Source organism: Lonchura striata, chromosome 2 (assembly GCF_046129695.1).
Source record: "Lonchura striata isolate bLonStr1 chromosome 2, bLonStr1.mat, whole genome shotgun sequence".
In the NCBI taxonomy this organism is placed as follows: Eukaryota; Metazoa; Chordata; class Aves; order Passeriformes; family Estrildidae; genus Lonchura; species Lonchura striata.
Window position 1 is genome coordinate 25271129 of NC_134604.1, and position 27764 is coordinate 25298892.

The 27764-nt window shown below is 43.6% G+C and overlaps 1 protein-coding gene across 4 annotated transcripts in view; it reads right to left on the reverse strand.

The window, feature by feature from the left end:
- LSAMP (limbic system associated membrane protein) overlaps positions 1–27764 on the reverse strand; it is a 1016243-nt gene that overhangs the window by 151450 nt on the left and 837029 nt on the right. For all 4 annotated transcript variants that reach the window (XM_021549182.3, XM_077781239.1, XM_021549181.3 and 1 more), the window contains one exon: positions 19638–19870. In XM_021549182.3, the coding sequence (XP_021404857.1) occupies positions 19638–19870 (233 nt within the window). The remainder of the gene's footprint in view (positions 1–19637; positions 19871–27764) is intronic.

A 27764-nucleotide genomic window follows, 5' to 3' on the forward strand; every position in this document is an offset into this window, starting at 1 on the left:
ACAGCATGGGATTGGATCTAGGTATCCCCAGTAGGTACCAAACACAGGGGTAACCTTCCTCTCTACTCTAAAGGAGTGTAACATCTTTTTCTCCTGCCTCCTTTGATCCACTCAGTCAGGCTGGCCTCAGCTTTCTCACTGCTCCGTACCAGGGGCAGTTGACTGTTTGCCCATCACAAACATTTTGTTTTTTCTGCTCCTGTACTCCCCTAGAGATGAGACAAAGCTCACCCACAGATGGCATGGTGGGATGAGCCAGGGACAGCATGTCTGACAGAGGAGCTCTGCCTCACCTTCATGAGGTGATGAGAACCAAGTGCCAGGTCATAGGATGACAACAGCAGCTGGAAGCCAGCTGTGTGTGCTGCTCTCCTGGCTAGCCTGGGTACCTCTTCTCCAGATCCCACTGCTCACAGCAGGAGGTGTGCAGCCATTATGAGACATGTTATATTGTGATGCCTTCAGGCAGAGAAATTCTGCCAACAACCAGCTACTTGCTCTGAAGGAATAACGGGGAGAATGTAGATTTATTTTTTTTCTTTCCTTTTATGCCCGGTGGATGAGGTGCAACCTATTTTTTTAACCTATTTAAAGACTTTGATTCTGCTGTCTGTCACAGTATTTGATTATCTTCCACAACTGTCACCAGTAACATGGAAATCCCCAACATTTTTCTTGGGGCTCTAGACAGGTCAAGGCAAACCTAACATAAGAAAATATTTGCTTCCTTCTCTTCTTTGCACTGATTGTTGATCTTCAGCAGTTTTGGAAGCAAACACAATGGTTTTGAGTGTGTGCTGGTTGGACCCCAAACAAGGAAGAAGTCAAATGTCTCAGAAGTCCAGCTCCAAAGGACAACAAAAGAGGACTGAGAGCCTTGCATTGCCAAACACAAGAAGATCAGGTGTTAGCAGTCCCTGATCTCCTAGGGAAGTGGAAATGTGCTACCAGAGTTGCTCAGAGAGCTATCTCGCTGATCATTCCTGAGCCTTACTGCTGACACTGCAGTACTGTATGTAGAGAGCTCCAGTTAAGGGGCTGGAGACATCTTTCTTCTTTTGGCCAGGAGCTGCCTAGAGCTCTACTGGCTCAAGAAAGAGAATGCTTCCTCATAACTAAAGAGTCAAAACCCCTTTAAACTCAAGAGATGGAATTTACAATCCAAATTTCCATCCCGACCTTCAAACACTGAGTAAAATCCCGACAGCATGCTAGACTCCCTTCACTGTGGTGAATGTTCTGTGGGGAAACCCTTGAGGATGGACAGCAAGACAGAGAAAAATGCTTCCAATAATTTCTTATAATACAGGAAGCAAGCTGCACCAATAGGCAAGGTTGCCTCTGATGCTTAAAACTGAACTGGAATTTTTAGTGCTCAGCCTAAGAAAGACTGGGAGGCTCATAAGCACCTTATTAGTGACAGACAGTAATGTGAAAGAAGCTATTTTGTCTCAGGTTACTCAAAACCTTTAATGCTGATCCAGCTCTTCTCCTGTATACACAAACATAACCCTATTTGCTCTTTCAGAGATAATCAGAATCAAGCAGTTGGTAGAGGCATAAACATAATTTTCTTAAGAAAACAAACTACAGAAGAATTTACACATCAATTTTAAGCTGGTAAGGATGGTGGTTCAGTTGATTTACTCTCCCAAAATAAAACATTTAATGTAAGCATTCTTGGAAGTGTTTTTGCCCAGGCTGGATGGGGTTTTAAACAATCTGGTCTAGTGGAAGGTGTCTTTGCCTATGGCATGGGGGTTGGAACTAGATGATCTTTTAGGTCCCTTCCAATCCAAAACATTTGTATTCTATGATTCTATGATTCTATTATTTTTAACCTAACCCCACAGTCAATAAATAGAGTGATTTTGAGAAGCTGATTCATTCCAAGAATTTAAAGACTTCCTCAGGTTAGACACCTATTAGAAGGACATAGCTCAGTGGCAGATTGTCACATAGATTGTAGTGGCAGTATGCTAGGGATGACCACACCAGTTCAGCACAGTCCCCTAGGACTTGAAGAGAGTGGACAATGCTAGGTGCTGGTGTCATGGCTCATCAAAAGCCCCAGATATGGTGAACCAGATCCAGGGTCCATGCAGGAAAACAAGGCCAGGGATAGAGATATGCTACCTAGCACCCAGGTCCAAGATCCATCCAAGAGATGGCACCAGAGACCCAGCTGAGGACAGGGACACCTAATACGCCAATCCAGACCTGAGATTACATGGAGAGTAGGTGGATACCCCTGCAGAGACTGATCAAGGTCCAGTTAGTGCACTCAGGGTCCTGGCATACAATGCATTTCCTGAAGAAGTAAAAATGGCTCTCCATAGGAAGGAAGATGTTGCATCTGTCCAGAAAACCAAACAAGGCACATAACATCTCAATCGTTAGCCCAACATTAACTTTTGTGGGAATAAAAATATCCAGTGGGGATGTATTTAGTTATACTAATGGCTTTCCTCTCTAAAAGTATAGTCACTGCAAGCACTTCATATGCAGAATGACTAATTGAAATGAGCTGTGCAATTTTCAGCTTAAACCAGCTCCTTTATGCTCAACATCCGCCCAACATGTAATGACACAGTTTTTATTTTCATTGAGGATTCAGCATCTGGGCAAAACAGAGAAAGCTTTACAAGTCTTCATTCTAAGTCAATTAGAATTTAAATGTAGGTCAAATGCTAGGGAGAAGAATTGGACCTGCAGCAATTCATATCTCAGATGTTCGTGTACTCTAGAGACAGAAGAATCATTTGCACACTTATTCTATCTTCAAGGCTGGGGGCATTTGGAAAGGCAGGTTTGCTCTCTGCTGCATATCTAATAGTGTTTTGGCCAACTAGTCTTTAAACTTTCTGGGACTCTTCTACCTTTGCCCTTGGGAGGCTATTTCACAGCTGAATACATCCCATTCCTGATTTGCTCTTGCTAGTCCTAGCTATGACCTCCACAGAGGAGTACACACCTTCTTACTTGTTGAGTTTGATAGATGTTTGAGGGTGTTTTTGCACCTAGACCAAATCCAACACACCCCAGCACTGGTATGGAAAACACCAGGAGCAACTTCTGTGAAGTCAGTGAAATTGCACTGATATAAACCAGATCTCAACTACTACATGGACATACACATGCACACATGTATGTCTGTCACCCACTACCAGAAGTATTACTTCTAATCTAAACTACTTTCTTCCTTTTCCCTTCTCCACTCCCTCTGCTGCTCATTAAAACTTATCTCTCCCACCTACAATGGTGAAGAGTCAGCAGGCTGCCCAGGTAGCATTAGCTAATGGGAACTGACAGCCTGCCACCGTTTTCTGAAGGCTAATGTTTTGATATCTGCCTGTCTTCCAGCCTGACTGCTTCTATGGAAGACTTTTATCACAGGGAGATTGACCTCAGGCAGGAGACATTTTGTGTCACTGTGAGCAACTGAAATGAAGACACGATGGGGATGGCAAGAACTCACTAGCAGAAAAAGGCATGGAGAAGAAAACTGATGAATACCTGCTTTGCCACTGGCAGTGATTGGTCCTTTAATGAACGAATTCACTAAAGAACCTACACTGTGGCATATTTTGAGACCCTGTAAGAGGTAACATTAACTGATGATAAACTAAAAGACCAGTCAAATTATGAGAAGTATTTTCCCACTGATTTACAACAGTTTGGGATCCAATTAGAGAGTTCTTCTGCCAGTTAGTGCTTTGTGAGGTTCGTAGGCTGCCTCACAATGGCTTATGGGGACACAGTCTGAAATATGTGTGGTACTTGGGTTTTGGTACAGTAATTTTTACTACCTTTTACTGCAGAGATGTGGAAGTGAAAAAAAAAAGTTAAAATGTTCACAGCATGGATACCTGTTCATACCTAAAGAAAGTAAACAATTCTGTTATTGTATTTCCCTGCTGAGATGCCATGTCCCACATGAGCCTTAGTCTGGAGGACTCACTATTCTCTTTATTTCCCAAGCTCAATATTCCTGGCTGAGCTATCTTAAAGATACACTTCAGTCTTCACTCCAACTGAAAAGCACATCCTTTTCAAGAATCACAATTTCTTCCCATTTGAGGTTTCTGAGGCTGCCATGAAAGGAAAAGGTATTAATAAAAAAAACCCCAAAAATATTCCTTCCCTCCCTGCATGGTGTCAAGTGTGCCCCAGATATGCCTTGCAAAAAAATCAGGTCACTCTGCTTTTAGCTTTATAGTACTGGGTTGGAAAGCTCCTGAGAAGGAATGATTGTACAGCTCCTAAGAGCTCAGGACTCCACTTTCTACCAGAGGTCTGAGCTTCTCCTTCCAGAACAGGCCAATAACTGAATGTCTTAGATCAAGGAGGAGCAGAAACTACAAAAAACTGGGAGGTATAGCATCCAAGACAATTTTCTATTTCATGTGTTCCCTTCATGTCAGACACTGTCCATGCATTTTGCCTGAGTGCCCTCTAGATCCTTAAGAAGTCTTCCTGCAAATAAAACTTAAATGTAGTCAAGAAACTGCCCCTTGTGTGGAGCTCCAGATCAAAACTTTCAATGAGAACTGATATAAAGCTTTTATCTCCACAGACTTCTCCCCAGACTGATGAATGCTATTGCCACTTCCCTCCAAACAGAATATGCCTGCATTGTACGTAACCCTTCTATTCAGAGATCCTTCTCTACATCAATTATTCTGCTTTGCCTTATCTGCTGGATTTACTACATTCCCTAGGAGACACAATGCCTCTTAGATGGTTCTCTAGCAGATACATACAAAAAATTTACCCTTACAGTTTCTCTTCCTCAAATTGGGTGGCACAATATCAGTAGTCTTAATTTACCCTCTGTAGTTTCAAATGAGTCTGCAACTTCTGACCAAGAATATGTGCTCACTGCTTCATTAGTGGGACAGCAGACACTTAGCAACATAAATGGTGCATTGAGAACTGGGATTTACTTCCTCAAAGATGGGTATCACTCAGAATGGGCTGTAACAATCTCTGAAGAGGCCAAGTGCCTTGTAGCAGCAATGAATAAGGAATGACTAAGTAGTTGGACAGAGCTGCAAAACCGAAATTCAAATTCATACAATGCTGAGGGAGGCCTATCTCTAGGATGGTGGTTTAAGCTCATCTTGAGATACAGGAATTAAGTATTGCATAGAAGAGAAATCACAATTTTTGTATATTGCCCAACACTGTTCAATCACCCCTACAGTCATCCAACATGCCCTAATTGCTTCAGTATGTTCCTGCAAAACAGAAACCGAGAGTGACTTGGTCAGAGACAAAGACACAGATCTAAGATGTGCACAGAAGCAGTCGTCCGATAATGATGACCAGCTGTCACAGGCAGCAGAAACCTCCTGGCACTTGGCACCAGTGAATTTTCAAATACCCGCTGGTTGCTGCTACCCCATTAATTGTGGGCGCTTTGCCCAGTCTACATTCCTGAACAGGTTTTTTCTTCTCTTCCTTTTCTCTCTTCCTTGCAGACTTCAAATACAGTTAATAAAAAATTTATTGGGGCAATGAAATAAACACCCATTTGATTTGATCTGGGAGCCAAAGAGAGGAGTTTCTGCTGTTCAGGTGTAGACTTAAGAGTTTCTGTTATTGCTGTCAGAAACGTGCCCACAAACCCCATATAGATAAATGGAGGTGGAGAGGTGTTTGGGAGTGTTTTTTTTGAAGGTGGGAAGTTTGCTTGTTGGGTTTTTAAGGGAGTGGAAAGGCCTGGGAGACAGATCACAGTGTGTCCTTTAACATGAGGAAGAAGAGGATTACACTGTGAAAGCCATAGAAAATAATGAACTTTGAAGCACCAGACACGTGGCAGCACCCAGACCTGATATGCAACAGGTACTGCAGCTCCTGAGAACTGCATGTGCAAGCCAATAAATACCTGGAGTTACTTTTTAAAATCCTATATAGTTTTACCTTCATGGAGAAGAAAGAAGATGGTAAGAAGCGCTTAGGTTTAACTCTAGTGACATCTCAAAGGAGTTCAAGGACTAGAGAGATGGGGCAGCAGGAAATCTGAGAGAAAAATTAAGTACCCTGGAACACTTTGGGCTAGAATAGCAATACTTTTCTTGTGAAAAATTTAGCCTGTGCCTCAGGCTGTGATGGGCTGGTGGCAGAAAGTGCAAAAATCTTTTCAGGGGAGTCCCTTACTCTCTGGCTCAGTGGGAGAGAGCAGGCAGGAGCATCCAATCAAGGAGACTGCAACCTTTCACTGGGATAACTTGTATGAATTTATGTCAGGGTTATAGAAAGAGATTTGGAGGGGAATGGAGTTGCCCTTCGCAAAGACAGGTAAATATGTCAGGGATTATAACTGAAAGTATTGTCCAGTAAAGAACAGATTATAGACTAAAACAAAATGTATTGTTATACTATTTAATGTCATACAGTGCAGGTTATGGCAAGAGGAATAGTCAAGACCTGTCAAAGCAGCTGAGAACACAGACTGTGGGTAATGACAGAGTCTCCAGAACTAGTCTTTTACATGGTTTCATCTTTCCTGCATAGACATACAAGGTGGATTCATGCCAACAAATTTAAGACATTGAAAAGTTTGCTGTGTAAATCTAAATTAGTAATTTACATTCTGCTTGTAGTCCAAAGTAAAAGAGACTTCTGGGGTATGATATTTCACAGTATCTCAAGGCAGACAGCAGAAAGAGTAAGATGCCACCTTCTCACAACAGACTACAGATGAGGGCCAGATGACTAGCTTAGATTTGTGTTGGTAGCACTCAGACGTCTAAGATTAAGTGTGATGAATCTCAGCTGCAGTGCACCACTTCTGTTTGCAAGACTAAGAGTCCATACGGACAAGAGACGCAACACCTTCAGAGAGTCTCAAAATACTAAGTGACAGATGTTTATCTCTGGGCTTGGGTTTTAGTCCTGTCCCTGATAGGATGCCTGTGCACACAACCCCCTGGATTTGTTAAAAAGAGATGAACCTTTAATGACCTTGAATGGTGAAGTCTATACTGCCAATATGGTTTGTTCTCTTTTGCTCCAGAGAGCAAGCCAAAGTCTCTTGTTTTTGCTCCAGTCCTTTGGACTACTATGGACACAAACCATGAGATCACTCTCGGGCTCTTTCCCAGAATGAACAAGCGCATCCCTTCTCAGAGAAAGAGCAGGCACAGCTGATATGTACAGCAGACTCCAGACATGCAGATGATGCCAAGTTCAGCTTCCTCAACCAGTGAAAGTCCTCCAACATCAACCCCACAGCCCCTGAGCTTTCAAATCCCTTCATACATTCTTGTGGCATGGAACACACACTGGCTTCATGTCATAAAAGCACTGGACTGTCAGACTGTGTCCCAGCCTTTGTTTTAAGTACTTCTAATCAGAAAATATAATAAAATAAGAAACTAAAAAAGAAGCATGTCTCAGGGCCACAGGGTCACCAGAGAGAGCACAGAGGAGACCAGCCCTCCCCACTGGTCCCCAATGTAGTGGGGACATGTTCTATCCATTCCAAAAAGTAGTGTCATCAAGTAGCACAAACACGAGCCAGGCTATGACATCTAGGTTGGGCTTTCCCTGATATTATCCATGCAGAATGTAGAGGCAAAACCAAAGTGTCTACCTGAATTATGAAGGTGGTCCACAGGCTTTACACAGCTGTAAAGATTCTCCTGGAAACCAAACATGCCATGAATTATGTGAAATATATTCACAGTAGTTAACAGTGGGAGTCACTGCCACCCTGTTAACACTCCCTTCAAACAGGATCATGAGGGGTGATATCCTTATGAATTTTGGTTCTTAACCTCGTTTTGTAGGCCAACAAGTGGATTAATCTTTTAGGTAAAATTGTGAACTGGGAGCTCTATGCAGTCATAATCCCTAAAATCATAGCTGGATTTGTATTGTCAAGGTCATAAGGCTTCTACCTTGCACAGTCTGTTCTGTAGCTATCTGGGGAGATTTATCGTACTTATTCCCAAAGATTTTTTCTTTTTTTTTTTTTCATTCAAAACAGGAACATACCCAGAAAGTCACATTCCCATCAGTATAACAAGGGGACAATCATTTTGAAGAGACTCTCCAGAATACAGCTGCTGCTGCTGCAGCACCTGCGTGAGGACCATGTGGAATTGAGGCTTAGGATCTTGCTTCTTGGCTTCCCTCCCTGTGAAAGTCTCCTTACTCTTTGCCTGTCTACACTTAACACATTAATGGCATACTTGCTGTATACCAAAGCTGAGAGTTGATCCTCCCAGTTAACGAAACCTGAGGAGATGTCCCAGTCACTCTCTGACTGAGTACAGTTTACAGTACTCTAGTCCTAACATAGCACATCTTCTGGTGCCATATCTCTGGTCTCCTTGCTGGGAATTTTCTCAAAGCACCAGACAGTGGTATCAACTTCTATTATGACCAAGCCAGACATGGCCAGATTCTCCAGACCCACGACTTTACATGCACCCTACACAGAGCTGAGTATCCACATGCCCAGACAGTGTGAAAACAAACTCACTGGTCCTGCAGCCTGTCTCACAAACTGAGAGCACCTAAAGGTGAGATGCCATTATGTTCAAATCTTTGCACCATGACAGTCCTTTCTCCACACATTCAAAGGGAGTGTCTCCTAACCTTATTAAAGGCAAAATTTTCTTATACTGCTGATAGAAAAAACACAGAAAGGAATAAAGAAGATAATAAATAGGCTGCCAGAGGCCAAATGTACGCACCCCAAAATTAATGAATCATTCCAATTAAATTATTTGCCCTAAATTAAAACTTATCACCAAAATCCAATTCCTGTTTCATTAAAGAGGACTTCCCTAGTAATCTTTTTTTTTTCCTCCACATATTTTTTTAAAGGTAACCTTCCTGGAATGGGGAAAAAATGCAGCTGTAGTCTATTTTTCTGCTTGAGAAGCATCATAAGTTTTATTTTTGAAGAGAAGTTCCTTATTCTTATATGTGTCCACATAATAAAGACATTCCTAGAAGATTTTATGAAAGACTGTTGACACACAAGATCATACAATCAAATAGACAAAGTAAGGGAAATCTGATACATGAATATGGAGGGAAATTTAAAAGCAGCATCGCTGAAGCCTCAAGTAGCCTCTGGCTTTTGATATCAGGACTGAGAAAGATCACAACCCTCATCTGGGGGTTTCCAAAGGCCCTTTCAGGAAAAGGGGGGCAGACAAATGATGGCACTCCCAATGCATTTTTGAGAAACAATGGGATTTTTCAGACTTTCACACAGCACTATGACTTCTCAGGCAGGGCTTGGCTCCTGCTACCAGAGTGCTGTTCACTGATAGCCTGGGCCTGGGAGCGACCCAGGACTGCCAGCAAGAGTGGCCATGTGCTTGTGCACCCTCAGACTGCCAACACCAACCTCTGTTCCCTCACCAGGAACAATCTTTTTCTTTCCTATCTTCTGGTGGAGATGAACAGTTTTTAACCTAATATTTGTGTTCTTTTTAAAAAAGGACATTTTCAAAAGCTGTGGCTAGGTTTTGAGAAAGTGCTCTCTGTCTGAATAATCTGTAAATGGAAGCCACATGTCTAAGTATCTGTTTCCTTTTTGTCTATTTTGTTGTATGCACATTTGGTAAGTTCTTTTTCCCTTCTAACTATCACATCTTGGGCTTTGTTAAATGAAACTGCTATTCTGTTATTTTCTTGGTGTTTTTCTTATTCCAAAGCAGCCAAGTACTGACATTTTAGCAGCTATACAGGAAATGTGATATTAAGGAATTATTTTCTCAGAGTATTTCTTCACTTTCTGTTGAGTAACGAGCTGGTACTGGGGTAGCAATTTCAATGTTTCTTAAGATAAAAACAAGAGCTGGAGCTCTTAAAAAGCCATCAAAATCCAAACCCTGAAAACCTATTACCTAATATGATTTATCATTCGTTGTTTTTGTGGAAAGCAGCAAGAGGCTTATCCTACAAGGCACAGCCTGCATACACACTGAAAGGACAGACCACAGATCCATTCAGGAGTGATGAGGGCCAGCCCTGGATAGAGATAAATGGTAGGAGAACACGGTTACCATAGGTCAGCTGGGGTCAAGCTGCACCATACAGACACAAGGATGTGCTACTAGGTACAGCACAGAGACCATGCACACTTGCTTTTCCCCACTCTCATTTTAGAAACACCATTTCCTTATTCCCTTCTCCGAACTGACTATTTCCTATTTCCATAATTAATTCATACTAAAGAATAAAATTGAAAGCTTTTAAGGTAGGGAAGAAATGTGCTTCTTTCTGTAAGTCTTGATGTTGGTTTTGAATTGTTGGCTCAATTTAGGTTTATTTTACAATCTGTTTCTAGCCAATTCCAATTTCAAATGAAATCTTGGCTCCAATGGAGCAAAATTCCCTTTAATTTCAGTGGAATCTAGATTTTGATCCAGGTTCTCATCCACTAACAAATAGTTATGATGACTGTAGACCGTAACACAGCAGCCAAAACCAAAGAATGTGGGCTGGTGGACCCCAGGAATCTGGAATTTCATCCCATGTGGAGTTTTGAGCATGGCAGATTTGCAGCATTGACTCAACTGGAACTGATGAAGTAAGAAAAACAGACAAAAGGAACACACTGTTCCACGAATGTTGGAATTGCAAGGCCTGGGTTATCACAGCTGTGTGCCCTAAGTCCTGCTGCCTCCTACCTTCAGACCTCTTGACTGGTTTTAGTCAAGTGGGCACCTGTGGACAGTAAAGCGATATAAAATTTGATCTGAGTCAGAGAAATATGATTCACCTTAGCTGTCACCCACATTACAAGTAAAGAGACAAACTGAGCCTAAAGTTTCTAATGGAGACTAGCTATATATCTTTGCTCATTATTTTGAGTTAGAAATCCAAAGCTTCACATCAGATCTTTTTTGAGATTTAAAAAAGAAACAAAAACAGATTTTTGTTAGTTTTCAAGCTACTAAGCAGTTACAGGCCTGCCATGTGAAATGAATAAGCTATTTATTCTGGATTATACCAATTGTTATTTTCTGCAAAGAACTCTCATGAGGATGTGGCAAAAAAAATTTTATTCACTCACTACTGACAAAACACTGGCCAACAGGCAGGGAACAGGCAAGGGGAATCTATGACTTAGGACATCCAAGGGGACATATCTTGTAGGCCAATTAAGTCAAATTTCAAAGCTTACAACAAGTCAAGGCAATTGTTGCGCTACCACAGCCTCTTTTTAAAGCAGTGGGAGCAGGAACACACTTGGCTTTAAATGGATTGATATGTGCACTCTCACAGCTAATGGTTATTTGTGCTTTCTCCAGGGTTAGCAGACCTGGTGGTAGGACTAAGTTCTTGCTGTGTTAGGAGCTGAGAGAAAAATATTGCCCCTACTCCCATGTCTTACAGTTCAAGCTAGGACTTGGGACTGCAGACTGAGCCCATCAGACTGAGAAATAACATGGCAAAACCTTTCAAAGCACTGTGTGAATCTAGAATCAGCTGATGAGACAAAATCACACAATATCAACTGATACCACTCTGAAGAGTCCACTCAACTAAGCTGATTTATATGACTAAGGACTTGGATTGTCGTATCAAGAGCCTTCCTCCCAGCCACAGGAAAGTATTCCATGTATTTTGTGCTATACTTCTTTCTCCAAAATGAGCAAGCATTTTTTGAAGCATTCAGTTTTTGTCTCCAGCTTGCACCTGCAAAGCCAACACCAAAATAGTTCCAGAAAAAACTCCTGATTTATGCACTAAGAAGTGCTAAGCTCCAACCAATATAACAGAGCCAAAGCCTAAGCTGCATCATATCGTTCCAACCGTGCCTGGAGATAAGAAAACAGAAGTTAAGAGGCGTCAGGGCATCATAGGGATGCAATAAAAATACTAGATGAGGAGTGAAAGGAAATTCTTTGGTAACTTATAAAACACCAGGTGCCTTTTCCTGCACTTTATGAGTTTGCCAAAACAAAGCAGCACAGAAAACGTAGGAAAACTGCCACCAATACTATTGTGTGCCTGACATTCTGGAATTAGTTTTCTGGTAGAAATGTACGGCCCATGGTAATAGCAAAAGTGGTGCAGCAAGATCTCTCAGCTTATTTTCCCCACTAAACTGCTGTCACTTCCTTCCAAGTGTACTGGACTTCTTGCTTCCAGTTCCTGTAATAACCTGAATTTATCTCCTCCCTTCAATCTTTGTTTTCTCCTCCCCCACTATTCCAAGTAAAATGATCTTTCTTCTTTCCTCCCGGAAAATTCATATTCCCATGTTATCTCATTATTCTTTGCAACAGCATGCCAAACACACTGTCATTTTCCCATTGGCGCTATGTCCCAAAAAAGACAAAGTGGTCTGTGCTTGCTCTTACCTCCTGCACGCTCCCTGGAATGAAAAACGCTCCAGTGTTAGTGCTCAGAAAGATCCCTCCGATTTCTGGGCTCTGCGCCCACAAAGCAGGCAAGCCAACATTTCTCAGAGAACAGCAACTGACTCCAACATCCTTGCTGTCTAGCTAGCAAAGGAAAAATAGCTTCAGCTGTCTTCAAACTGCTCTGCTTCCAGCGCTGGCCAAAGAGGTGGGAAGGCCAGGAATGCCGTAAGAAGGTGGGTTTCCACCACAGATCTGCTGAGCTCAATACCAGCCCCACTCCAGTCTCTCAAGCAACCCACCACAAGCAATGATATCCACTAGTGCTGTATTCTGGCAGGAATAAAAAACAGTGAGGTTTGACAGAAAGAGGTGTGGTGTTGCAGTATGCTCGGGCTATGCTTTTCCCCATTTCCAGGGACTCCTGTGACTCTGATCACATAAGAGTGTCTCCCCTCCTTCCTGCTGTTGACAGGGTTGGCAGAGAGCCAGAGAAGCCCTCCCTGTCCAGAGCCTAGATAAGCCCATGACCCTTCCTGTCTACCCTCTTTCCGCCTCTCTTTCCCCCTGGATCTCATGGAATAAAGAAGCTGGACAACCACATCGGGGTGAGAGCCTTTTTTGAATCCTTGCCCATCTCCTGATGTTCCTTCCCTCAAGGCCTCGTATCACTGGGCTAGCCTAATAATTTAGGGGCTGAGAGAGCTAGGAGCATCAGTGTGGAAAGGCTAAAAGGATGTATGGCTCCAAAAGTACTTCTCAGACTGGGATCTTCCCTGCAGCCAGGGGAGAGACAATGACATTTCCACTGGTCAATCTGTCTGATGAATTTCGGATGGCTACTTAAGGATGAACTGGACTGGCCTGAGAAAAGTCTTGTCTCCTCACTTATCACAAAGAGAGTCCAAGACAACCCACAGCAATAGTAACATATACATTTGGTCAAAGAACCTCATTCTGTATCAGGTGCCAAGGTAGTGACTGCCAGAAATTATCTCCACTGGATACCTGACTTCAGGCTCCTAGAAAACATACTCTTGTGCCTTGCATCAGTTCTGCTTAGAAATCTTTCTCACAATCCCAAAGCATTACCTTTCCCTATTGCTGTCCTCAGAAATGAGGGCAAAGGGCCGAGCATATCACAGAACCACAGAGTTGCTTAGGTTTGAAAAGCCCTCTAAGATTTTTGAGCTAAGCCAGCACTGCAAAGCCCACCACTAAACCATGTGCCTAAGTGCCACATCTATACATCTTCTGAATTCCTCCAGGGATGGCAGACAGTGCACTCCCACATCAGCCCTATACCCAGCTCTAACCAAGGGCCTTGCTGGCACAGCAGTTTGTGCTGGGGAAGCCAGACTGACCTCAGATGCCTGTCTGAGTAAAGGATCTCTCTGTGCTGTACCAGTCACCAAAGTCTAATTTCAGGAGAGTGGACTGAGAGGGTGCACAGCTAATCCACTCACAGAGTTAATAATAAACTCTCTATGGTTAAATCCCAGCAACAACAAATACATCTTTATATCATGTTGAAACAATGACCAGTGAGTCTGAATCTTTGCAAGCAAGGAGCACCACAAAGGCAATTCATAATGGAGAAAGGGTACATTCTGTACTTCTTTTCACACACTGATACCTATCAGTTAGAAAGAAACTGTAGGATTTGGCCTTAGCTGCTATGCACTTGACTTTGGGTTTGTGATTAGGGCTGGCCAGTAAACAAGCACTCCTCATTGTGAACATTTGCTACTGACATTTCCAAATTTGTTTTTGTTTTGCCAAGATGACAAAGCCCTTAGTAATTTTGTTTTTCATGACATGAACACTAAACCAATGGAGAGCCCACAATCTTTACAATCAATAACTGGGGATCACAAGAAACGTTATAGAGTCTGCGGGAATCCCAAGCTGTGAGTGAAAATGTGAATGTGGAGCTCTTCATACCTCAGCTGAATATGGTTAGGTTTTATATGGGCTGTGGTAATGCTATACCTTTTTGTCTCCATAATTTTGACCAGCAAAAAGCACCTCAGACCTGTAAAACCTTCCTGATTAAATTTTAATCAAATTCAAAAACAATTGAATGTTTTTGTTTCACTGAAAATTACAACTACTGCCACTCACAATGATGCCTATCCATACAGCAACAATTTGCTTCCTCCTAGTTGAGTCACTCCTCCAGATTGACTTGTATAGGCCTAGGTCTTTATTGCAGAATTTTTTAAACCCCATGCATGCCAAGATCTCTGTGCCCTTGTGCCTGTCATCCTGATGAGATAAATAAGGACCATAGGAATTTCTCCACTGTTATCTAATGCCTGAGAAAGGCTTGAGGATAGAGTGCTAAAAGAGCAAGAACCCAAGGTAATGCTGGGAAAGGAGCAGCCACTGTGTCCCTGTTACGACCCAATTCTCCTGGAACAAGTCACTCAGCTACTGGAACAAATGATTAAACATCCCATTTATAAGCACCAAGAGAATAATAATGGAGTAAAGGGAAAAAAAAAGCAATGTACTTTTGGCAAACACATATCATGCCATCCAGGCCTCATTTCCCTTTTTTTGTAGGATAGCTGGCATAACAGATAATGCAGAAGCAATATGTGTGATTATGTGATATATCTTGACTTCAGAAGACCTGACAGTCTTCAACAAGCTAAGAGAACATGGTGGATGTTAAATCTCCATCAGGATGCTTCAAAGAGCTGCAATCAACAGACCCCTCTCCACCAAGGACGGAGGGTTTAGTGGGCTGCTGCCATAGTCTGCTTTTGTGTCCTGATCTCTTCAATACTTTAATTAACACCTTCATGATGGAACAGAAACGAGGCACCTGACTTTTGTCAATGACACTACACTGGGGGCAGTTGCAAGTGTTTTGGAGCCAGGATCGTAAGTAAACTGAAGTGGTCTCCATGGAGAGACCAACCAGATGGCATCCAACAGCAGCGAGCACAAAGCAGTATTCTCAGGGAGTGGGGGAAAACCAATTAATGTTCAAACACAAAAGTGAAGAATGAGCTGCAGACCAGTAAGAGAAGATCAGAAAGGCAGAAAGACAAATTAGTGAAAGCAGTGAGGCGCTCATATAAAAAAGGCAAATCTCATTTCATTCTGGGGTTAGGTAAGTGAAGTGTGATATGCAAAACACGGCTGGTACTTGTATCTGCATGACTGAATCCTGAACTGGAACTCTTGTTTTGGTTTTGGACAGTACATTTAAAGAAAACATGTAGACAAATCAAACAGTAGTGAAATATATATGCTGCAGGTGTTGAAAAAATACGACCTCCAGAAAGCAGTGAGCCCGTTAACTTGGACTAGAGATCTCTGAGACACAGAAATTGAGGGGTTCCAGGCAGATAAAATATAGTTTTGAGAAAGAGGAGAAATAACCACTGTGTGTCCTGCAAGGCCCAGAAATAATTGGCAGCAAAATCAATTTGGATCATATGTTAATAAAAGCTTTCCAAATGCAAGGAGAGTGAAATAATGGACATGCACCAGTTATGCAGGTACGTTTTCAAAAAATACATGTATGGTGTAGCTACTGTAGAGCTGATCTTGTTTCACTGCAAGGGGAAGTACCAGACCATCTCTTGCAGGTTCTTTCAAGTGTTTACTCTTTTGATCAGATGCCAGAAGAAATAACTGGAGTAATAAACAGAAAGATTTACAACTGGCCATTTTACCTAAATGAAGCAGCTCAAAATGCTTTGAGTGAGGTGGTGGTTCAGGGCAGTCCCTTGTTGCATTCACCCCAGTGGAGAGGGCACCTGGTAGCACCTGAGTTGGACAGAGACAGCCACCTCCAGTCTAGAGGATTGCAAGCAGTGCTGCCCACCTGGGTCAGAAAGATGGAAGACATGGCCAGGGTTGTACCAATGAGTCTTTTGGCAGCAAATACCTCCTTCTACTAGCAGAGAAGCTTTATGTTTACTAGCTTTATGCTTCAAAAGATAGAAAGACTTATGAGGACAACTTTTTCTACTTTTAGCTGTCTGTGAATTTTTGATTTTTTTTTAAATGTCATTTCATTATGCCCCTTTTAGACATCTGCAATATGCTCAGTTGAGAGGGATCTTCAATCCCAGTTGAGAGGGATCTTATCCATGGACATACATACTTAAGAGAGGAAAGGAGTAGATCAAGTAGGCTGTTTTTGCAGGGATCAGTGTTGGCTGACAAAGTAAAACTGGTTCTTCTCATGTGAATACTAAAGGACTTGGGCATACATGGAAATGTTTGGGTTTCCTGATCATGGGGCATACACGTTAGAGAGGTGATGTCCCTTTTTCTGTGATATACTTGTGCAGCTCTGGCCCGCAGAGTTCACCAAGCAGAGCTCACCCCAGGGAAAGCTGATTTTCTCAAGGCTGGAAAGGACCCAGTCCTAGAATGCAACTCCACTAGAGTGCAGTGATCTAAACGCAGAAAGCATTCAGGATACAGTGAAGTCTGCCTGCTTGAGCTGGCATTGTGGACATGGAGTGTTCTCCAGTTTTAAGGGCTCCAACAGCACTCTAGGATCTGCCTACCCACTTATTCGTCTCTCATATAGCTATCCCATTTGTGTCTAGGGGTTATAGAAGTTGTGTTCTCACAGGGGTTAGACAGATGAGGGAGTTGATCTGGGAGAGATTAAGGATTTATCTTTGGTAGTGGGACACAGAAATATCTGTGACAACACTGAGTGAGAGGAATAGGAAGCCTGGACATGGCCCTAAACCAACCATTGTCTCCAGGGCAGGAGCAGCTGTCATTGCAGTATCTTTCACTGGCAAATCCAGGCAGCAACCATGTGCACAAAGCTAGCAATGAGTCTCTGATCCTGGTTTGTTTTCGTTTCGCTGAACTTGTTCAAAGGAGATCACTGACCATCATTCCAGAAATTCTCCTCCCAGATTACCAGGCAGACCAGTTGACCACTCTATCATTTAATGTTTCAGGAGCTGTATTTTCTTTTATTTATTTATTTTAACATTTAGGATGCCCAGAGCTTCAAAGAGTCTATGTTTAGAAATGTATGAACACAAAAAAAAGGAAGTAAATAAACTACATAAAATAAATAAAACAAAATAGTTTAGCATGACTCAATAAACTCCTTTAATTTGTACCACTAGCAGGCTATTTTTCAGGCAGACAATCTGCAAATCTTAGAAAAATCAATATAAAAAATATAAAAATTTATCTTAGCAATCAATATAAGAAAATAATACTCAGAGACTATAGGGATTATTTTCTAACATACATTATTTTGTACTGAATTAGTTTTACTAGTGAAGATTATTTTAAAACATGTTTTAAATGAGACAAACTCTTCCTAATTGGAAAGGATTTTGTATTTATATTTTTCTTCACTTTTTTTTCCCAGATTAAATTTAGTTTAAAAAAATTAAAGCTATGAGTTTTACCTAATTACGGGAATATGCAGTAAGCACAATATTACAATGGGTCTTTTATTAAATCTGTGGCAGGTGTTAGAACAAAGATTACCCACAGATACCTTATTTACAGGCATTTAGAGTTTAGGAGTGTCAAAACCTAAATTTCCTCATTCTCAGAAAGGTGGCAGTAGTTCAGAGCCAGATACCCACGTATTTAAGTGAAAGCAAAGCTAGAGAACTCAATTTTGCTGCTTAGGCCCATATCTAATAGGCACAAATAAAATTAATAATACATATGCACGGCTCTAGAATTCATTTATCCCTATATTTTTCTTGACAGGTAAGTGGAAATTGTGTGCTGTGAGATTTCACCAGCAATAAACCACCTACAGAGGGCTGGCTCAGCTCTGCTGTAGCGAGCAGCAAGGCAGGGTACACCTCCAGGGCTGGGCAATGCATTTTGTGCAGCAAGCACTCAGCCAGGCCAGGAGAGCTGCTCTGTGTGTGGGTGTGGGCCACTCTTTGTGCTGCTGGGGGAGGATTCTGGGCAAGAAAACCAACCAGGAGCCTTCTGGCTCACTACACCTGTGTGTAAAGCATCACCTCTAACCACACATCCAGACTTCTTCACCTTGCAGATAAACACTTAGGATGCTACTTAGCCCCCCAGTTTGCCAAGTAATGCTAGCAAGAGGAAAAGTCCCTTCCTGCATGCACTCATAATCAGAGCGATTCAAAAAATTTCTATGGGAAATGAAATCTGCAGCCTTATGGGTTACTAGACAAATCAGGAGAAACAATAAATTCCTGCCTGAAGGATAATATAGAAGTTGAACATATCTGTAATATGTATCAAACACATTCATACATATCTATCACCTAAGCTGCTCTATAAATATTTTAGATAAATCGGCAGATAGACAAAATAGCATGAAGATTTAAAGCAAAACTAAACAAAACTGGGTAAACTCACTTGTTTGGTGTTCTGGTCTGGACAGGATAGAACAAGAGTAAACTCACTAATGACCTTACCAAGAACTAGTGAACTCTTTAATTGTTTAATTGCTGTTATGCCATAAATATAGGCAGACAGAGAAGACAATACTGGTTTGCCGAGTTTCCTGTTCTTTATAACACACACAGGAGAAGGGTAGCTAAAAAAGGAAAGGGCAACATAAGGTATGTGGCAGGTTCCCTCAGGTGCCAGGTGATGGTGGACCCTGCAAACCAAGGACCCAGCACAGAAAAACTCACAGGAAAATTAATTCCTTAGCCTGGCAAAGAGTTGACTATGGAAGACCAAAAAACACTGCACAGTAGCTTGCTGACACAAGAAAAAAGAAAGGAAACCTGAAGAAGGAGGAGGCAAAGAAACCAGAGGGCTCTCTGGGCAGAGATAAGGCACAATGTTCTGAAAAGTGTCATTATAAACAAATGCTTTCCCATCAGTGCCAAACAACCAGAGCCAGGAGCCAGATTTGCATTATATTAGAATATGGCTTGTCGTTACTGGTGTCCCCTGCTCTGTCACCACTTTTAAAAGGACAAACTGACAGCAGAGTAAAACCATGCTACGCCACAGTGGAAGGGAAGAGTCCAGCTGGCTCCTGTATAAACATAAGGGACACACAGGCTACTGACTCTCAAGTTTCTCTTAGAAAAATACAGCTCCTTCAACTCGCTATGTGGAGTTGTGTTTGCACTGTATATCCCCTCATAATAATGTCCTTCCATATCCCCTCTTTGTATCCGTTTGGTTCTTCCCAGCTTTCCCATCAGTACCTGTATGTCCATCAAACCCCAAAATCCCTGACTCATCCCCCTGTCTCCTCTCAGGTGAGGTGCCCATCACCTCAGCATCACTGTGTCATTTGCTCTTTGCTCTCTGATCAGGCATGTTGCTTACCTTGCACGATCAAGTAAACCTGGGAAGTCTTGGGATGATGCTGTGTCTGCACTGAACACGTGTAGGACCCCTCATCGTAGACATCCACTTTCTGGATCCGCAGGCTGTATTCCAGGGGGTTTCTCTTCTCCAGCTCTACTCGAGGGTCCAGGGACCACTTGTCCTCTCCCGCAAAAATGATGCCGGAACGATTTAACCAGGCCACCTTAGAGCTTCTGTCTTCTACATAACACCTGCAGAGGATGAGACAGGAAAAGGGGAGATTAACAACCCTCTCCATCATCTCCCTTTTGTTCCTTCTCTTTACTGCTTTGCTGAGAAATTTCCCACCACACTCCTGCCTTGCCAGTGAACCACAGAATCTTCTCATCATTATTGTCCCATGGACAAGTACTTAACAATTTAACTCTATTGAAGAGTTTCAGGAATTTTTGTTTCATATATCCATGGGATTTGGGGCAGACATGTCTCTTGTTCTCTTTTCCTTTTGCCTGTGGCCTCCCAAAAATTAATTTGAAAGGCCACAAAAGATCTTGATTATCAAATCCCTTCCAACACTGCCAGTGAGAAAGGTTGGAAGTAGCTCTTCCCATTCTTCTTCTTCACCTTCAAAAAGTTGAGTATACAATAGATAAACTCCCAGATCCCTTCCAGCCTGGATGGCAATAGTTCAGGGCTCCAGCTTTGTCAGCTCAGGGCACAGGTCCTCCATCCCTCAATTTCAGCAGCACAAGGGGAGGAAACTAGTGTATCTCCTATCTACATCCTTCTGACAAAAAAAAAAAAAAAAAAAAAAAAAAAAAAAAAAAAAAATTGTGGAGTTATTTCATTGTTCAAACATCACCCTCCTAACACATACACACACACACACACACACACACACACACACACACACACACACACTTGCTGATGCACATCTACTTGTTTTGCAGGCAAGTGCAGATTTCAGGCTGAAAACGAGAGGCTGTGGAAGTGTCACTGTCATCCCTGTGACACACACAGCATGTCCTATGAACATCTCAGGTGGACAGGAGAGGAGGAATGACAGCTAAGGGTGGCAAGCAGAGGAGCAGCAGGATGACCAGAAACTGCCAGGGTCCTGACTGCCAGCCTTCCCAAGTCAGAGGACAAACTTACCACGTTGCAACTGTAACTTGACAAGTATTTTGATTGTTGATGGAGAGCAGAGTAGGTTCTGTGAAAACAAATGCATTTTTGGCAAAGGTATCTGCTCTGTACCACTTCCTACCACCAGAAGGAGATTTGCACAGAAAAGATGAGGAGCTGCCACTGAGGAGACACATCCTGCTCTCTCTCAGCTGTATCTCATTCAGGAGGACTGGGGCTGAAGAAGACAGGCAGGCATAACTCGTCTTTCACCCTGGCAGATGCACCCCCAGGGCGGGGCTCAGACAGGCTGAGAGCAGGTTTGCCCTGCTGTCTCTCACATCACATTAGCTCTGCAGATAAACATAGAAGCTCAGTCTCCAGAGCTGTTGCTCCTTGACATCTTAGAGCTCTGCCCACAGTGTTCCAGAAACCAAATAACTCAGCACCTCTTGCCACTGCTATTACAGAATCACAGAATAGGTAAAATTGGAAGGGACCACAGTGAGGTTGTATGGTCAAACCAACCTGCTTGAGCAGGGTCTTCCTAGATCACATTGCACAGGATTGTGTCTTATTCACCACTATTCATGCATATGTTGTATTTGAAAGAAAAAAGAGAGAGGATAAAGATTATTGCTTCAAGATAAGACAAGTATTTGACAGTAGGCTTTCATACAGCCTTTCACCATGGGTCAGGCATTTTCCAAGTTCCTCTATTTGAATGCATTTCATTCAAGGCTGCTGCAGCTGCTTTCACTTGTGATGTGACCCCACCATTATGGTGGCACCTCACACCCACTCCCTTTTGACAAGCACATGGGTGTTGTCCAAATTGTTCTGGGGTTACTTGTGGGCAGGAGGAAAGCCAAGCTGCGTGGGCATGCATGGGAGCCATGCCATACTGCTGGCCAAGCTGTAAGCAGCTCTGTCTGATCTGACAAACATTTGCTTTAGAGAGCAGTCCAACAGATTCTGTCCTTTACTGATGATGTCCAGCCAAGGAAGGGTGAGAATTTGTCCCTCAGGCCAGAGCCCACCCTCCTGGCCAGGCAGGCACTTGTCCCAAAGGTGAACTCTCAGGTGTGATCTGAGTTGTTTTCAAAAAGCTATTCTTTGTCAAAAGAAAAGGATGCAGGGGAACCCATGAGCAGTCACTTACAGGTAGAAACCAGCAGCACTACGATGGGGCATTGCTCCAGTTCCATTGACCATCCCAGGCAGTAATCACCAGTCATGGAAGGTGAACGCGAAGACCCAGGGAGCTCCAAGGCTGGGAGCAGTGGCCCTGTAGGAACACCCAGACTGCCTTTGGAGCTGGCTGCCTTAGGGTCAAGAGTCCTCTTGCTAATGCAAGAGTTGTAACAGCACCAAGAATCAGGAGTCAGGTATTTTGGTAGTGAAAAGCTAAACAGATTAACAGCGGAAGCTGAAGTCAGTGGGAGCTGAAGTTTCTCAGTCACTTCTGAAAATCCCCCTGCAGTGCTGCTGAACTCCAGCAGACCCATGGCACCACACCATCCCCATCAGGCTGCTTTCCCATCCCCACTAGACTACAGTGAGCACTCAGCAGCTCTGCCACTACAATGAGCACTCAGCAGCTGTGCCCTCCCCTAATCATTATAACTCTCTGGGGTAGCCAATATGCCCTTTTGTGGTGTCTTGTCATTAACAGTTCAGTGGTGTGGTCTGAACAAAGCCTTATCCTTTGTCGGTAGCCTTCAACCAGAGACCCTCCCTCCTCTCTCTGGAGGGATGTCTTACATGCATCCAGGTCAGCCCTAGGACAGTGGTCAATAGCTACAGGCAGGCAACCCTGCAACTGCCCCTGAAAAAAGTTAGCAGGTGCTACCAAAATAAGGAAAGGAAAAAGGAGAATGAAAAGAGGAAAATGGGGGGAATGTGAAATGTGAAAAAGTGAAATGGATTTGAGCCCTCTGTTCACCATACCTGTTCCTCTCAAGCTGTCAGGTAAAATCAATGTACAAATATGGAAATTCCAAGTCCTGGCATGCTCTGAACATGTATCCATATAGATGACACATCTCAGTATGTCTGTCTGCACACACACACCCCCTTTTATTCTGCCAGAGATGCCACCCAGCTGAATGGATCACGCTTTAATAAGGATTTATGGTGATGATTTTCACAGTGTAATAAGTGCTAATTCAATACTAATAGAATATTAAATGGCATGTTAACTGACATTTTAACTGCAAAGCAATAGGAGCATGGCATCAGCCAGATATCAATGGACTCTTATCGCTCACTAATAATCAATAATCAAGTTCAGAGAGACAGTCAAATGCTTTTCATTAGACTTATTGGAAGCATTACCATCAGCCTCACTGAAAGCTAATAAATTATTTGTGACCCATGCATTATTATTTTCCTTATGGTTGCAGGTTTGATTTCTTGACATCTCTGATGTGGCAAATGAGAAGATGGGTGAATAGTGATGGGCATGCCTTGCATGATCACTGTAAAAACCTGTGAACTGTTGATCTTGCACCACTTCAAACCACAGACATAGAAGAACGAAAGATCTTGCTGTCATGCCCCATTAGTCCTCCTTGTAAACAAACACAGCCAAGTTTGGCACCTGAAGTTTTTGAGCAACAGTTGGATGTGGAGAAAGAAACCCAGGTCATCCTTGCATTCCTTCTCCAGTCTCATTTTCCCCCCATGTAAATGCAGACAATGGGGCTGAGCTGTGCTATAGGAGGGAGGGGATGGGGTGATGCTTTTCTGCAGGAGAATGATTTTGAACCTTCAGCAGGAACCATTGCCTTGGATGGGCTAGAGGGCTTCCCACCATCATTCCTGGTCCTTGGATTTTGTGACGGGCTGGGACATCTGGCAGCATGCAGGCAGGGGAAGGAAGGAGCAAGTCATGCTGCTTGTCCTCCCTCCTCCATCACCTGCCAGTCTAACATGCAGCACTGGGCCAAAGCAGCGTTCCTAAAAACCCACCTTTGTAAGCTACAAGGAACACTCCATGTGGAGAGAGAAATATTTTTCCCCCCACCTTCTTCAAAGTATTGGGCTTGTTCCTATTGATGGGAGAGAGAGCGAGTGATGAAAAGGAGAGTGAGGCTTAGGCATCCCCATCTCCTATCCCTGCGAGGCAAGCCTGGAGATTTCACCGCTCGTCCTGCCTCACTCCGGCCTTGGTGCTTTGATTCCCAGTGACTACCGCTGCTCCTCCAGTGGAGGCTTTGATTTCCCAGCGTGTTGCTGTAACACTCATCGCAGTTTATGTTGTGCCTGTCACTCCAGCAGCTCTGGGCCCTAAGCTTTCCACCCTCTCTGCCCTGGAAAAGCCCAGCACAGCTTCCCCGGGCTGCTGGCAGCCGCTGCCAGGTTGAGCCTGCGGGCTGAGCATGCGGATGTGGCAGAGCTGGGATCTCAGCAATGGGCTTCCCATTCTGTCCCAGAGAAAGCAGCACAGCACAGCACAGCACCTACAGCCTAGGCTGGGAGATGGGGTAGGGGTATTTCATCCCTTTGGGAAGGGATGAATGATATTTAGAGCCTAGAATGATGAAAGAAGCCCTTTGGGGCCTGGTGAAGCTGCTGTTTAAATGATTGCTTTAACATGGAGATTTTACAGCATTATCAATGATGTATTGGGTTGCATTGAAACTGGGATAATTATTTGGGGTTTTTAAATTGTTGTTGTAATTCTAATTGGGTTTTTTTAAAATTTTTTTTTGTAGCAGACCCAAACCCGCAATTCTCTGCCAGAACCTCACAAGTGAGAAGAAGCAAGCAGCTAGGACTAATGAAATATGCTGTGCTGCTTTGCCAGCAAGCCACAGCTCTTACCTCATATTGGGGAAAAATAAATAAATAGTGAGTTTATGGACTGCATTTTCTGCCTTCTTTCTCCAAAGCATGTTGTGGTGACAGCTTTGTGCCACAATTCCCACACTCTTCTTTAATAATCTTTTCTCTGTTAACCCTTTCATCATCTCTTCTGCAAGACAATCTCTGTGCATCAGGCCAAAACTCAGCAGCCTGCTGCACACACAATTAAGCACCCAAACCCCACCCCACTGCTCTCACTGAGGGACGTGCTGCCCTTTTGCCAGACGGTGCCACAACCCGCCCTGCATCAGATCTCCTGCCTTCGCCTCAGCTCTGTGATGAGCCCACTCTAATCTTCTCACTTCACACACACTCTTACAAGATCCAGCTAACAGCTTCCCCCACTGCCCTCTACCCACAACAGCAAAATGGCAAGAGGGAAAAGAGAGAGGGATCAAACACGGCTCATTCGGCACAAAACAACATCAGCTCCCGGCTGCCAGCTCCAAACATGCACGACAAATTCTCTGTTGTGTTGCGAAGTATGATCCTGGAAAGCTAACGCAGTGGTTAAACACAGCCTTGCTCCCAGCTTGGGGAGGAAAGTTCAAGAGCAAATCATGCTCATCCTGTTTCACCTTGTCTCCTCAAGCTCTTCAGTCCTTCCCTGCCTGGCAAGCAAGGACTTGGACACAGCCGTGGTCAGCCAGGGTGGCAGCAAGAGTCCGGCCCCTCTGCTATGCCCTGGCAGGGGCATGGGCAGCAAGGGCTAAGGACAGACCACAGCTCTGACCTCCCAGGCAGGGCTGGAAGAGTCCAGCCAGGCTCCACAATCCCACTGCAGTGCTGGATCCTGCCAACATCTCAAGAGCAATGCAGCACTCCCACTGCAGTCCCCACTAGAGGAGTACAGTGGCAGAGCACAGAGGAGCACAGAGTCTGGAGGAGCAATGTGGGAGCTCCTGGCCCTGGGTGGTTCCTACTGCTCTGGATCAGGCTCCCCTCAGCAGGAGAAGCTACAGAAGATGCCCACAGCTGAACGTATCTCCACCTCTGCGAAGGTAAGGCCTCTTAAGTGGATGGCACTATCATGGGAGATCATATCAACCAAGCAGCTGAAACCTCCTTTCAGTCAAGCACCGAAAGCCTCATTTTGCTGAATTTGAATGCACATGCACATGGACATCAGTTGTTGCTCAAAATTCTCCTCCCTACTGCTACTGCTCCTCTTTTTCCCTAGCCTGGTACAGCTGCTGCTCCTCTGCTTATGTGCCATGATACACAGCAGGGTCACTGTTTGAGAGGGAAAGCTGTGCCACAGCAGGATGGATTTCCAAAATGTGGCATAAATAGCTCCTGAGTAACCACTGCCAGCATGATAACACAGGCCCTCAGAGGGATTTAGAAAACTACTGCTTAAACTCAGTCCTGTGCTGGAAAACTGTCAGGAGGGGGAAACTGCTGCATCTGTTCAGCCCATGCTTTCTCTCAGCTGTATTATGCTGTGACCTTGATCGTCACACCTGTCTGCAGCTCCCTGGGTATTTCAGCACTCAGGTGACAATTTTTGGCCATCCACCTATTGGGAGGGTGCATGGCTGATAGGATGCCTGCACTTCTGTTCATCCTCTTTAGTAAATTGCCATTTTAGGAGTGTGAGGCTAGGATGGACTTACCAGGTCGTGAAGCCCCAACCTCTGTCAGCACAGCCAGCTGTACTTTATCATCTTTTTCAGAGATGTACCTCATTCCTACTTTAGCCTACTTTAGTGTTTGGTAGGGCAATATCTCCTCCTGCTTTGCAGGTCAGACTGCTTGAAGTCTTTCTGTTCTGCTGATTAAAACCTTTTTTTTTTCCTAACTCTAAGTCTAGATATATTCATACCTGGCTTATAGCCATTTCCTCTCATCATCTCACCATCTTTTGGCTTAAAGAGCTCTTCTCTTTCCCAGATGTTTATCTTTCACTGTGTTCAGAGATAGCAATCATATTCCCTCTCAGCCTTCATTTTACTGGATTCAACAAGCCAAACTCTCCTGGTTTCTTCTTGTATGATAGACCCTCCATTGCCATAAACATCTTAGTAGCCATTCTCAGCACCTGCTCCAGCCTGAATTCCTCTTTCATGACCAGCATTTGTACCCAGTTTTCTAGAAGAGGAGGCCCCAGTGCCTTGTACAGAAACATTTCTGTCTCACTGTCTCTGCCATCAACTCTTTCTAATGAAAGAAAAAAAATTGCAACCATAAAATATGAGCATCAGTGCAGAACTGCTCATGTGCTGAAAACATCCTTTTCTCTCAGTCCATGTGGTATGCATAGAAAATGAAACCCAAGGGAATTTACAAAAAATACACTGGCCTAAAAAGACAGCTAGCTGCCCTGGCTTGCAGACACACAGCTGGTCTCACATGGGTTTTCTTTCTGTTAAAATGACTGTTTAAGAGTAGAGGTTCCTGTTTGTGTAGGGAGAAAACACAAACTCACAACAGGAATCAAGCCCAAAATACAGTGATTTTTATGCCAGTACTCTCAAAGGGTGGATGTAACTATATCAGAATAAGAGAACTTATGCTGGCATGATTTATTGCTCTTCCCATCTGTCGGGGATCGGTATACCTGCATAAACAACTTCAGTCCACATCCACTCCAGCAGAGGAACCTTCTTAAAAATATCAATATGAGCTGCTGTGAGCTGCTATGAGCTTAACTCCATCCCAGCCATATCCCAGCACAGTTTAAAATTTCAAAATACAGAAAAACCTCAGAGCGAGACCTACCACCAACAGTACCATCTTTTCTTATAACCCACCATGCCCAGGAAATACCCTCCATTTCTTTACAGCATAGTCAGGAAATCTTTGGACAGGTCTTTTCCCATTCCAAGGCATGTTTCTAGGATGACTGACTGCAGTCCCAGGCCTCCTGCCAGGGGAGACTTGCTCCCCACGTGTACGCAGGAGGACGAACTGCTCTCTGGCTGACGCTTGCAGAAATGCCAAATGCTCTGACAGCTTGCATCAGGGTCTTGCACTAAAATCAGTCAGGAGGTTCAGGCTGCTGAGGAAACAGACACTGAACTCCCTCTTTCTCTTTTGGGTTAGCTGAGGACTTGCCACTGCTCCTTTTCAGTCCAGCCAGAAACCTGGCTCTGCTCTTGATCCAGAATCATTAGGCAATGCTCATCAGCTATTGATCACTTGGCCTTA